We start from the raw sequence: 14,340 nt of genomic DNA, 5'->3' as shown, positions 1-14,340 counted from the left end.
GGTTTGACTTTCAGTGACTTATTTCTTAACCATAGCTATATTTCTTAACCATAGCAGGATAATCAGTTCTACGTACCGGGACACGGTCCATTCGGGACTTGAGCCCATGACGAGCTTGTCGTTAAGTCGTGCAAGTAGACGACTGCACCACGACACCTGGCCAATCCGGTCTCATAGATAACGAATATATGTCATAGATTAGGAATAGTGAATTTGTACAATTACAACAGACTAAAAACAAAAATAAGGTACAACATTGTGATACACAACATCATGAATAACGGCGGTAGCCAATGAACGAATAGTTGTTTGGTTTTCCGTGTACTCCCACAACGTTCAATTTTATTTTTCGCATAATGAATCGCATATCTTCGCGCGTGCAACATGCATTACAATTTCCCTACAAACAAGGGCTCTTGATTTTATTTGCTTTTTTTTCTCTCTCTCTCTCTCTCTCTCTCTCTCTCTCTCTCTCTCTCTCTCTTTGTCGTTCTACGCATTTATTCTAGCTTATTCATCGCCTTCGTCGAAAGCATTCCATTTCGTAGGCAAACACGTTCCACCAGATGTTACAAAACACTAGCCACACACGATTCACACGCTTTCGTTTGCTCTCTCCAATCTAAGATTGCTTCATACTTCGAATACAGGCTCCAGATAAAAGATGGTATGAATTTAATCTCTCTGCGATTGAATGAAACCCGCAACCATCTGCACTATAGTCACATGAACCGGTGATACTACCCTTCTTCCTAAAGTATGTTATTACGATTGAATTTTTATTACAATTATTTTTCTCAAATCTCACTCTTCTTTGATTTCATCATGGGTGCTTCTGCCTTACTCTGCTTCAGGTTCGATTTTCTGATCCTTTACGAGACGGCTACAGCTGTACCCCGTACGTTTACGGCTATCATCACCACGCTGGTTTTAAGTTGTTCTGAATTTCAGAATAATTCTATTCATTTCAATGCTGCACACCCCCGACACGACGAAATTAACACATCATGCAAAGGGTAATCTCGAACCGAAAGCAAGCCGCCTCGACCTTGTCTCAGCTTTGGGAGCTATCAAAATCGATCGATCGAAAGGGGCGTTTCGACTTACAATTTCATGATGAGGTCAATATCATAACGCTAAGCATGGGTTGCAGTGGCTGTCAGTAGGTGTTATAATAGGCAAAGAATTAATTTAATTCTTTGTAGGTTGCCAATACATTCAGTAGTACGCTGCCTATGAACCAATTAAGTGACGCACCAAACGGCCGCATACGGTGGTGGTGATCGAGTGCAGCGTGGCATTTAGTTTCACCTCGATATAGATGTGATTTCCTTTTATCCCTTTGCCCTGCATTGTTATAAGAGTGTTATTCTGAACGTTTACATTTGACTACGAAACAATCACTACACACCTGGCACCAGAACCGGATAGACGATAGCTAACATATACTGTTTTGTTTTTTTTTGTTTTTGTTTTGCTTCCATGTGTTGATGCTATTGCTGAGCTTCGGGCGGCGTTATGTGATTAATTTGTTTGTTTGTTTGTTTGTTTTTTTTTGTGTTATTTGCTGTTGCTTATTTTAATTTTGTTTCTTTTTATTATTGCTCATTTGCGTGACATACAGATATTGTGTGCGCTGCAGCTGCAGTGTGCAAATTCATTTCAGTGTAATTTTTGAGTATGGACTTTCATTTCTTAGACTGATTTTGTACCGATTCGGTGCATTACAGTGAGAAAGAAAACTTATATCATTACAAAGCTAAACACAGTAGTTTAGGATGACTAGCCAGCTTCAGTAGAAACGAATCGGACAAACTGGATAAAGCTGGGTAAGCGGTTTCAAACCCGATTGCGGAATATTGCATTTTGCGCATACCTTGCGCTAACCCGCTGCACTACACAATTAGAAGCGATTGGTAATTAATTGCTGTTGCATGCATGTGTTGAAAATTGTGTACCACCATATGCTTTTTTAATATATAGAAAAATGTTTGATTTTGATGCTGACATTTCCATATGCCATCCTAGTGTCCTAGTGACTGTAGCGCATTACTGACAATAGATCGAAGATCGGACAAAAGTGTTAATGCGGTTGCTTTCAACACGCTAGCTTTGATGCAGGAGCTCGTTATCGGCCGCTTGTCGATCGTTTTCGAAACAATTCTAAATATTTGGGGCTCATTTTTTATCATACTATTTGTTTGTGTTAGCTTATGGCGCAGACTTATTGCGCTTACGAGGATCAAATTGCATGCATACATATCGGTACATTGGTTATGAACAGCTTGGTGCTAGAGTAGAGTAAGAAGAGAAACGATGACAATTAACAATTTGAATGATGTTTGCAGCTGCAAAATTGTTCATGGTGGCATTTGGTAGATTTTGAGTATACATCTGGCTACTAGTCTTAAAAAGCAGTTGCTCGCTTCTGTGCAAGCACAGACATTGCACTAATTATAGCTTTTAAAACATTTTCACTCCTTTTTTGCCGCATATTGCATGTTCACCTATCCACTCGTATGTTCTCCAGATTATGTTTCAGTTAAAACATTCACTGAACTATTGGGCTGAACAGATAATTAACACACAAAGTACAGATGAGAGGGTCACGCAGAGATTGAATACTGTACTGTGTTTATGCTTCTGCAGTTGCGGTACATAGCCGTTCTCGTCAGACGGGTTTCACCACATCCAATCCATACCACGTTTGTGCGACATACCCATTACAAATAATCTCAGGAGATTCATGGCCGCTGTTTATGGCGAATACGTTGGTACGGTAACGATTCTTGATCCTTTCGCGTAACTATTGTACAATCACACATACACACATACAAATACGTTCATATACATCCACTGTTCACATCTCGAGCACATACGTTGTTGTCCTATGCCACTGGTTTGCGTTAGATGTGCAACAGATTGTAGCACGTGGTGTGTATGCGAGGGAGAATAATGCTACCACAGCAAGCTAGTATGACTTAAACTGCGCTACACAAAACATTCGATTATCGATAGCGTCGGTACTATGTGTAAGCGAATGATACATTGAACGGCGTGCGAATCTTGCTCGCGATTAGTTCACCGGCCCATTTTGAATTGGATTCTTTTATAGTATGTTGTGTGCTTTATTTTTGTTCCATTTCCAGCACGAACATTGTATCGCGGTTAGAAATTGTGCGGCAGGTGCAGATAAAACCGGAATTAAAGAAAAATGTGCCTCTTTCAGAGACCAATCACGTTTGCACGTTTGAATAGCATAGAAATTTAGAAACTGTTCTTTGGTAAGAAGTACTCTTTCCTAGATCGCTCTACACGTTTGCAAGACTTTGCGCGTGCATACTAATAGCGTCCAGCGAAACGTCCAGAACGTGTGTTTCGTCCACGTCGATTACCGCCCTTGGGGTTGGGTTTGTCATCCTTAGATTCTTTACTGTCGTCCTCTTTGCTGGAGTCTGCTTCGGTCTGTGCACCCGATTCGTCATCTTCGTTTGCAGGGGTAGTAGACGTTCTCGCACCGTCCTTGCCCACCAAGTCCGATGCTGCTTCCGTTTCCATTGGCTCGACCTGTTCCGATCCGTTATGACCGTCGTCGCTTTTACCATCCTCAGCCATGCTGGCGTCGCCAGATTCTTGAGACATGAAAGTAAATATCATATTTAATCAAGCGTTTTAGAGAAGGTGTACAGCTGAGGCAAACTCACTCCACGATAAACCGATTAACTGAACATAAACGTGATATCATGCTGGGAATCGTGTAAATAAGGTGAATAAAATAACTTAATGTTTACGAAAGAAAAAAAAGGCATTTGTTTCAAGTCAAATTATCACGTGCACCATGTGCATATATTCACAGTACAAAGATCAATAAGTTTTAAACACTTGCGTAAACATAATCGGAACAGGAACATTCCTATCTGGATTAGTAAATATAGTAGGGTGATGTGCAACACAAATCTAAGACGGCAAGCAACAGAAGAAAATAAATTATCACAAAAAGGGTAAAATAAACTGGACTTTCGTGCGAATTATTTTCTACAACCAACTCAAAAAGCCTTCAGTTACACCACATCTGCCTGTTTAACGGAAGCCATATCACTAGTGTTTAGATTGTAACGAGTAGCACTGCTACCAGTATCTTCATAATCATCACCTGTGGCTTCCGAGGGATCGTACAGGTCCGAGTCCTTCTTTTCGCCTTCACCGTTGTTTGCCTGTTCACCGTTCTGCTCTCCAGTGCACTTTTTCTCATCGACCAGCTTTTGTTTCTTCTTGGCCGCCTCCGCTTCCTCCAACGCAACGGCGGCACGCTTCTGAGCGATGCGTACCTCCATTGCCTTCTCATTGAGAAAGCGAATAAAAGCACGGTAGTGCGAATGTGTTCGAGCATGCACCTCGCCGGTTGCCTCACTATCGAAATACTTGTGGCAGATACGACACTCCACACATTCCAGCTTCCCAATTAAGCTCAACCCGAGGGCGCGGTTCTTTTTGTAGCGAGGCAACTTGTTGTCAATTTCCGGCGCGATCTCGTCGCCCGGTTTGTAATCTAGTATACAGTCTTCACTTTCTTCCTCCTTTACCATCTCATCCTCAGGGCATTCTTCGTCCAGCTTCGGGTCGTCCAGTGTCGCACCGACACCATCTTCCACTGATGGTTTGCTGCAGTCGCCGGCATCATCAGCTGTGGCTTCAGCCATGGCGGTCCCTTCTTCGCCCACTTTACTCGACTCGCCGTTCTCCTCGGTACCACCTGATGCGGACTGTTCGGCTAGCTGAGTCTTGGTCGCAGACTTGCCTTCTATATCCGATTTCTTTGTGCTCGTCCCTGAGGTATCCTTTTCCTTTCTCTTTTTGGGTGCTATCTCTTCACGAATATCCAGCAATTCATCGTTCATTGTAGAGATGGTCAACTCTGGCATTTGGAATGGGAGAAAGGAAAGCAAACGTGATACGAATTATTACAATCGACCCAACTAGCGGCTAGAGCGGAAGAAGATTAGCTGGAGAACTTACGTTTTGCCTTTCGTTCGATCTCAAGTCGACTCGGTTTTGATTTGCAGTTTTTCATGTGTACAATCGAAAGTAGATGATCATCATATTCCGTGCGATTGTGAAACTCGAGCTCACAGTCGTCGCACTTGGGGTGAAGGAACTTCTTCAAATCCAAATGCTTCTCGGAGCGCCGATGGGCAATGATGTGCCCGTAGAAGAACAGTTCACACATGGGACAGTACTCGCGCACCTTGTAGTAGTTTTTCGCCTTCCCCATACGCTTCAGACGATCGATCTCGATCGTTTTAAGCTGCTCGGCGATGCGGGCCTCCTGCCGCAACAGTGTAGCACGCATTCGATAGCTCTCTTCAATGCTTTCCTTCATTACCCGATGCGTTCGACCGGTAATGTGGTTCTCAAACGATGTGGCGTCGTACATATGCTTATCGCACATATGACAGTAGAGAAAGTCGTTCGACACATCCATGTACGGTGATACCTTTGAAGTGGAGGATTTTTCCTTCGACCCACCCACAGGGCCACCAGCTGGATTGCCCTTTTTGACTCCTTTATTACCACTGTATGCGCATCGAATTGATTACAGACGTTGTTGCGACATGGGAAAAGAATGAAAATATGTGTAAGTCAATAACTAAGGATCAGATCTACTTATTTTATAATTATTCCAACACAATACAAAAACAAACACTCACACACACTTATACGCACACACCGAGGACTACTTGAACTCAACCCGCAATGTAGATCATTCGCATGTTGCCTAATTACAGTTAGCAGTTTGGTAAAAATGTCTTTTTTACAATTATGAATTTAATCAAGCCGGTGCTTCCAGTTTAGTATAATCTCATTTTCTGTGTATTGTATTGACGTAGGGAAATTAAAGAAAAGTTCATGCATTACGTGCACTACCAACATTTAATAACATAAATATGTTTCTTACTAGCATAGAGATGAGATAATTCTTAAAATTAAATGACATATAATGCGTATATAATATTTAAACATGAAGTTGGAGCCCAATCGGCAGTAAGTGCATTCTACGCAATGATTTTTCTTATAGTTGCCTATGAAGATTTTTTTAATCACCTGTAAAGTATTAATTTGAAGTGGTGCATATATTCATGTATAATCAACCATGCAATCATGCAACATAACATAACCACCAGGCGTGGGGCATAGAATAACAACATATAAGTAGCATAAGCGGAATAATGTAGTGGGATAAACAATGCAAAAAGCCAGTGTGCAGGTTTATTGTAATATTACCTGTTCTTATTTTTACTATTATTACTAGACTGAATTGGATTTCGTCTTTGATACCCAAGATTTAACCGCGAAATATAGTCGTTCTGAAACGGAATAAACCGATAGAATAGAGAACAATAAATGGAGTACAAGATTGATCACAGTAGAAATTATAATGCTAGGCGAAAAACGAAAACAGACAGTCTTTCAGTATTTATTTCAGATTAAATAAAAGAAACACAATCATAATACAGCAAAACAGACTCATACATTGGTGATAAAATCATATTCAATATACAAAGAGAACATCCAAGAACATCGAAAGTCCTGTGAGATCAAATCAAATTTGCAACAAAAATCTGTTTATAGTTCTAACTTAAAACACCCACTCACATACACACGCACACACACACATATATTTAAGATACTGGGGGCGGCTTTTTGGTCTTTGCTTATCGATAGTAGAATCCAATTACAAGTCTAGTATCGAAGAGTCTTTGTTATTCGGCTCTTTTCTACATACTGAAATAGTAAGAATAGTAAGGAACAGGTCTTATTTAAAGGCGTTTCATTGCATATATATATAAGGGTGAAATATGATTGCTGTACGAGGTGAGCGACAGTAAAATACAAACATTTGTACTTGTTCAAGTTCAAGTTTAAGAACGAGAGAGAATAATGAAGAGAGCATGAAACGACGAATTAATACAAAAGATGTACCAGCGAGGCTTAAAACAACCATTCAAACTATAGGTTATCATTGAAACCGAACCGTGCAACGTAAAGAAATGAAAGATAAATAGATAACGTGAAGAAAGAGATATTGTAGATCATACTAATGGCAGTATCAGTTGCATATTTTGCGGATAAAGTTTGCATTATATAAATTAATGCTTGATACTAAACAGAAGCACCAACAACTGTAAACGTTTATTATGAAAGAATAATCTCAGAATTTTCGTAAAAAATTACGTTTGAAAATTCCGTGCAATGCAAACATTAGGTTGTGTATAAAGTTATTGCTGATTAGGTATACTTATTTTCTTAGCAAAATTTATTATTAATTATTTTTAAAAATCAAACTGACTTCTAATGTAATCTTCGTCATGGTATGGATGGTAACATAACAGAAACGAATTTTTAAGTGAATGTTACACTCGGCTTGTCAATGCAATAATGCGCTCATACACGGGTTGATATATAGCTGGAGTGTGTGCGAGAAGAACGAAACTCCACGAAAAAGCTCCTGTTCATTTCCTTACCTATGATCGTTTCGGCTGCTTGTACCAGCATTGCCGAGAGCATCTTTACCTAAAGGTTTATTATAATTTTTCGATAGTACGTTCTTGGAACGAACAACTGCATCCGGTTTGCGAATGCCACGTCCATTTATGTTACGATTTTTGGTGTATCGGTTCTGAAGATTTTTTTTCACATACAAAATATAGAGTAAAAGAGAAAAAAGGGGAAGTGAAAAAAAGTGTTTGTATCGATAATCGGCCAAGTCGAAGCACCATTATATTGGTATATTGGTAAAAGCGACTTAATAGGTTTACGCAAACCCGCTAGCCGTTTTTGGTGTGAGTTTTTAGCCTTTAGAATTGGAGATGCTTTAATAATAGTCTTCTAATGTTCATGGATTTTGTTAAGCTATATAAATTAAGAAGCAAAAATCAAATGTATGAAAGGTTGATGTAATAAAAACCCAAAGAGACATAATAATACATCTACAATCGAAATCAATATCATTAACTTTAAAATACTAGTTACATTTATTTGAATTTCAATGAAAATCATTTGCATTTTTTGGACTGTTCGAATGTTTAAAAAACCATAAACGATTCTAAGAAAATAGAAACTAGTAATTCAAATTAATATGAAAAGCGGAATAATGAAATAAGGACAAATAAAAAGTTCAAATATTATACAATTTGTTTCACTTATGATTATTATGATCGTAATGTAGAAAAACATTCATTTACTGCTCTTTGTTAAGGAATATGTTTTCAAAAGAGAACAATATTCAATTGGAATGAGATTCCACGTGTGCCGCACGAGCAAATTTTCAAAAGATAGGAGACATATAATAAGCGGTAACTAATAAAATGTAAATTCCCTGCTGAACAAAAAGCTATCTAGCTCGACGAAAAAAAAATTGTATATCGGTACAGAACAGAACAGAAAAGATGCGTGATGTAATACTTACCCTAATAAAATTGTATCCATTCATATCGTCAAATCGCGAAGATTGCACACCGTCCAGAAGCGACGGCACTTGGTGGTTCGCGTTTTGATTGCCGAGCAGGTTGTTAATTAAACTGTTGGCAAACGAGAGCGCATCATTGTTCACGCGGACCCCGCCCACACCCGCATCCCAAGGATTGATACGGTTGCCATAGTTGTTTCCGAAGTTACTACTGCTACCTCCGCCACCGCCGCCACCTCCGCCACCACTTCCACCGCCACCGCCGCCGCTTCCACCACCTCCGCCACGACGGTTGTTGTTGTTCCGATAAGCCATGCTTTCAGTACGACAATTTATTTCTTCGGCTTAAGGAATATCTGAAAAAAAAGAATAAACAAACGATTTTGAGCTGTAATGCGACATCGCAAAACATTCCCAGTTCTTACGCAAACGGCCATCAATCAGAAAGTATTGATGTAATGCAAGAACACTAACACGTTTGGCGGCGTTCCCGGTCGAATGATGATTTAAAATACGGCCGGCATACGGTGTGCCCTGGAGTACGAACTACGGCTGTGGGACATGCGCAGTATATCAACGAAATGTGCTTCATTTTGCACGAACAAGCATTAAAAATGCTTAAACTAAACGTCAACAATTTGGTCTCACTTTAATTTAAGAATAAAATATTTTAATGATGAATTAAACCCATTCGTCAAATATGTATAACTATTAGAGCTACTTTAAAAAACAAATTTGCATTATTGTAAAGTATTAAACATTATAACTACATTATTTTCCCCGTCGTAGATAATTTAACATTTAACGCAAACAGCATAGATTTTGGATTTTTTAACTTGAGTGCAAACAAACGATAAACACGAAGAAACAAAAATTGATACGATCACAACGGTTAATAAAGCTAACGTCAAGACGTCTTCCACCCTTCCAGTCTGTCAAAAATCGATCGAAACAGCTGTTCGGCAAGCATAAAAATCAACCCCCATATAATGCGGATTTTTGCTACTTTTTTTTCTTATGAATTTTCATTGCCAGCAGTATAGTATTTAACAATTGATTTTTTAGCCAATATTCGCCAACGCTCTCTCAATATCTGTATTCACAAAATAATAATAACTCAATCGATTGATGCTCCAACCACTATCTGCAATAATGATAATCACACGGGTTTTTTACACGATACCGGCTTTCATTACATTTGATGACGGCATGATTCGGAAGAGCTGGAAAATGTCTATTTCACTCATACCGTATGGCAACGCAAGTGGGTAACCGAGACAGTATCAGCGTGAGAAAAGCGCTGAGAAAAATCGATAATTTTCCATCACCTAACATCATCCCCAATTTTGCACGCCATTGCTACACGGTTACCGTTTTTTCGCATAATATAACCGGTGTATTGGTGAAGCATTTACGCTTAACATTACTAAAATATAAATGCCGGTAACTATCACTAGCGAGGCCGATAATAGACGTGTTTTTTTTCTAATTAATTTATACACGACAGCACATAGGCGGCACATTTCGATTCCATTTCTCCGCAGCAAGTAGATTTTATAGTCGTGTTACGATTTGCACACCGGTGGTTGAATTATAACATGAACAACTTACTGTGCTTAAGCAATTACTTACTTGATATATAGAAGAAAAATTGTACACTTTGAGATACACCTATGAAATTTTCTGAAAGCGATGAAAAAGTTTGACAGACAGAGTTTTTATTTTCACAAAACGTTTCGTCAAACGTTAGACACACCGATAGACCCGTTTATCTCTTTCTAGCAACATTTTTTGTCTCGTTTCGTTCAAACGTCTAACGTCTGACTCAAAATGAAGGAGGCATTTGAATGTTTCGTGGAAATTATATTTTGTTCTTTTTGGTTTGTTCAATATTATGCTATCTTTACTGAATTACTTTAAACTTTAAACTTTAAATTTAATTTGTTTTTAAACTATGAATCGTCATTTTTTTAGTGTGAACATGATGAGCACAAACAGCATTAACAAAACACTGGCTGCAAAGCTTTGCTGCGTATATGCATATAGGCAAGTCTTCTAACGGTTATTAAATTCCAATTCCTATTATCCAAATAAAAATCCAAATAATTATTTTTGGGCCTTGAAAACTTGTCCCAAATGGTAAAAAAGAAAATTATTCACAAATACATTGCTGTACTTCGATAAGAAAAATATTTGCCCATTACAAGTATTTTTCTCTTTATAAGAAAAGAAAAGAGGAAATATTGTTGTGACGCTTTCAAGTAGGAATTGTATGTGACGATGTATGTATGTGTGATGTTTAAAACTAATAAGATGTGTCGAAATAATAAATAAAATAAATAATAAATACTCAAAGTTTGATGAAGTTCACAGACATTTATTCAAGAGAGAATTATTGCTTGTCATCTTACGTAAATCCTACTTAAACAATGCATTTGCAGAGAATACTGTTATTTTCATAACATTACAAACAATTTAAAGAGCAGAAGCTTTTCATACACTTGGCTGAAAACATATTTGGTACTACTAGTAGCATTGGTTGGCTAATAAAAATAGTTTGAAAAAAAAAACTGATTATCTTTTTAAAAACAATTAAAATGATAGGTACAGTCTGTTCCCGAGATACGCGGCTTATGAGTTCCCAAGGCATCCGCCTAAGGCATCGCGTAAGTCGAATATTACGTTTATGAACTGAAATACAGTTCAAAAATGGGTATTTTTTAATTAATTTTATGGGTATATGTATTTGGGTGGGTGTGTATGGGTATTTTAGTATTAATATACACGTAACTATTTATTCAATACAATTCGTGCCGAAATTTAGAAAAAATCTAGTTTTCGTTTTCAATGTTGAAATTGTATTAAATGAATAATTAACAAATAAAAAAATTAACGATGGTATTCAAGTTCTGTTCAACAAGCAAACCTAGCATTCGCTAACCGTAATCTTTTTGGTTAGTTTTGCCAAGGTGTCGATTCACAGATGCGGAGAAATATTAAAATGAACGAAGTCTTGTCTTAAAATTGTGTTAATTACGATAGTACGAACAATAAAAGCTGTCCAGATGAATTGTAATGAAACAATTTTCGGATCGACTAACGCTGCTAAACAGCCATATTTCGAGATTGATACAAAACCAACACTCCTACAATTTTAATGTAGACTTCTCATTGTTTCCGCTCCAAATGATTGCGTGATTCATTGTTTTATTGAAGCATCATTCATTTCTGTTACATGATTTGCATTCTGTAGTACTTTCGGTTCGTAATGTTCCACTTTCTTAACGTTTTCTAACACGTTTCTTAACGTTCTAGCACACCTTCTTTCCGCTCTCTCTCTCTCTCTCTCTCTCTCTCTCTCTCTCTCTCTCTCTCTTTCTCTGTCTCTTGTGAGGGAATCCATCGTAAGTACTCTCATTTTTCATTTCACTAACAATGCATTCTTTTGCACTATCGAGAAGATTTATAATAGCTTCCACTCCACTTTCTTTCGGCAAGTGTTCAGGCATAACAACATTGGACAAGTAATAATCAATGCTTTCCATAACAATTCATATTAAATAAATCATTATTATTTGTTTCAAATTTCGAATACACAATCGCTTCAATGTTGCACAACGATCTGTACGCATTGATGGTATGGTATGGTATGTGCTCTGCTTTGTATTGTGTCTTTTAAGATTTGATCTCGCACCATGGACAACGAAAAAAGTGGAAATTTACCACAATCTCTTCAACTCCATTTGCGTCTGCGCGGGCGCGATGTATTACATTTGTGACTTCAAAAAAGCTACAAGCATAATCGTACAAAAATACACAGTCTTCATCCATGCTAGCGATTAGTTTCCGTACCTTTTCTGCATTTCCGCATATTTTCAATAAGTATATAATAAATGATACAAGATTTGCTTAGTTGCCTGTGTACTGGGGTGTTTATATTCTTACTGGGATACAGTGCACATCAAAATTGATCGAGTTCAATATGTTAGTTTAGCATGCGTCAGTGATGATCATTAGTAGGGATATTATGCATTGATTTAGTATATATATTGCAAAATAGAGTTATTTTGTAGCTATGAAATGCAATTATTATTAATATGCCACGATCACCTTCTAAATGTTGTTTACGCACATCATACTATAATTATTATTACTATATACCATATTTAAATTTATCTCAAACGCTCATCACGCACATCAAAACCGAACTAAAATGCGTGGAAAGGGGAAAGTGGTTGCATTATGTACGAGCAACCAGTGTGATGTTTACAGTTACGATTTTTTTTGTCATAAAAATTGTTGTTGATAAATTGTGAGTTTCATCATCTATGCGCTTAACATGTTCTTCTTTTCAGTAGTATTGGATTGGTCCATTGCGTGCAAACAGGACATTACATAGGGTTGTACATTGGATTCAAGCGGTAGGATAATTGCATAAATCGGCGAAAGAGAAGCAGATTTGTAAAGATTTCTTTTCAATTAGTTCAAGCATAATATATGTATATATATATATATATATATATATATATATATATATATATATATATATATATATATATATATATATATATATATATATATATATATATATATATATATATATATATATATATATATATATATATATATGCACTTTACTGAGTACGCATGTACGCACGTGTATATATGAACAAAGTTAAAAGCCTGAGATACACTAGTCTATCAAATGAATGGTTTTTAGTAAAGGTCTAAGAGCTGATACAATGGTAACAATTATTCAGCGACCCGTTTTAAACGAATCCCATTTTTCACAGTTGATTGCTAAATAACCTTTCATGTAACAGTGTACTACAGGAAAATAAATTCATTATATAAAGGAAAACATGCAACAATGACATTCGTTTGAAAATAAAATAGTCAATACAGTGGTCAGTATGCGATATCCAAACGTAGCCACACCATAGACGATGCTTATCACACGTGTGTTTGTAAGGGTTACAAAGGAAAATTGTCCACTAGTGCTACATTTCTTAAAATTAGGCAATCAATATTTTAAAGTTTTTCGCCGTGCAAACAGCGCACAGCTCCGTTTGCTACAATGTTAACGTTCGTTTTATTCGTCTCAACATTTTACATTTTAAAAGATAGTCTCAATATTTTACCACATCCCTGACCGATGCAGAAATGCATGTAAAGTTTTATGATGCGTTAGTGAAACGGACAGACTAAATTAGTAAAATAAAGTATCGTAATTGCATAAATGAGTTAAAATTTCACCTATATTCTCAATCATGGTACTTGTAGGAGACACAATAACAGTTTTACGAACTAAATAATACATTTTATAGGGATAAGTATAGCACAAACCAAACGATCATTGTTTTTCACAAATAATGATCACGTTTATACACGACCTATTGTAGTTGTTGCAATTGATGTAAAAAGTCAAAACGAGTGATGATTATCTTTCAAATATAATATATGGCCAAAATTTTATAGTTTAGATACAGATTTTTTAAGGTTTGTTGCTTAAATTTTTTACTCTCTTGTATTAATAATTGCAGCTCATACGAAGTAGACTCATTAAACTGCTTACAGTGAGTGAATATATTGTTCTACTAGTAAACGTAATGGATTTCACATTTCAGTTGTATATCCGTAGCATAAAATATGTCCATAATTATTCATGTCGCTAACTACAAACAGTGAGGAAAAGGGGAAAAGGTAACAATTATCTTAATTTTAGTGGACTTTTGGATTGGTTTGATAAGTGCCGGTATTAATTAATTCCATTTATATAGTTAAGCATATTGCAGCCACGTACAAGCATCGCACCTCCAGTGGCAGCTATTAGTCATTACTCGTTTATGCGCTTTTTCCCACCACCTCCAGAG

General features: G+C 37.1%; 1 protein-coding gene across 5 annotated transcripts; it reads right to left on the bottom strand.

Moving 5' to 3' along the window:
- Positions 1 to 471: 471 nt before the first annotated feature.
- LOC120949453 (zinc finger protein on ecdysone puffs) lies at positions 472 to 10,206 on the bottom strand. 5 transcript variants are annotated; one of them, XM_049605336.1, is made up of 6 exons: positions 10,100 to 10,206; positions 8,468 to 8,823; positions 7,524 to 7,678; positions 5,017 to 5,573; positions 4,154 to 4,915; positions 472 to 3,632 (listed from the first exon to the last, which is right to left on the bottom strand). In XM_049605336.1, the coding sequence occupies exons 2-6, from the start codon at positions 8,780 to 8,782 to the stop codon at positions 3,343 to 3,345; spliced, it is 2,079 nt and encodes a 692-aa protein (XP_049461293.1). In that variant the 5' UTR covers positions 8,783 to 8,823; positions 10,100 to 10,206; the 3' UTR covers positions 472 to 3,342. The 5 variants fall into 5 exon arrangements, with proteins under 5 accessions (XP_049461293.1, XP_049461296.1, XP_049461294.1 ...); XM_049605339.1 differs by lacking the exon at positions 7,524 to 7,678 and adding an exon at positions 6,283 to 6,365; XM_049605337.1 differs by lacking the exon at positions 10,100 to 10,206 and adding an exon at positions 8,893 to 9,111.
- Positions 10,207 to 14,340: the final 4,134 nt, after the last annotated feature.

This window comes from Anopheles coluzzii, chromosome 2 (genome assembly GCF_943734685.1).
Source record: "Anopheles coluzzii chromosome 2, AcolN3, whole genome shotgun sequence".
In the NCBI taxonomy this organism is placed as follows: Eukaryota; Metazoa; Arthropoda; class Insecta; order Diptera; family Culicidae; genus Anopheles; species Anopheles coluzzii.
The sequence above is the reverse complement of the archived record's forward strand: the minus strand, read 5'-3'. Positions and strand labels throughout refer to the sequence as shown.

Bases quoted from the DNA above. Each gene is read 5' to 3' on its own strand.
- LOC120949453 (XM_049605336.1), bottom strand. From the start codon at position 8,782: ATGGCTTATCGGAACAACAACAACCGTCGTGGCGGAGGTGGTGGAAGC. The intron at 7,679-8,467 runs GTAAGTATTACA...AAAAATCTTCAG, and splicing joins ATGGATACAATTTTATTAGG to AACCGATACACCAAAAATCG. The intron at 4,916-5,016 runs GTAAGTTCTCCA...TCCAAATGCCAG, and splicing joins GATCGAACGAAAGGCAAAAC to AGTTGACCATCTCTACAATG.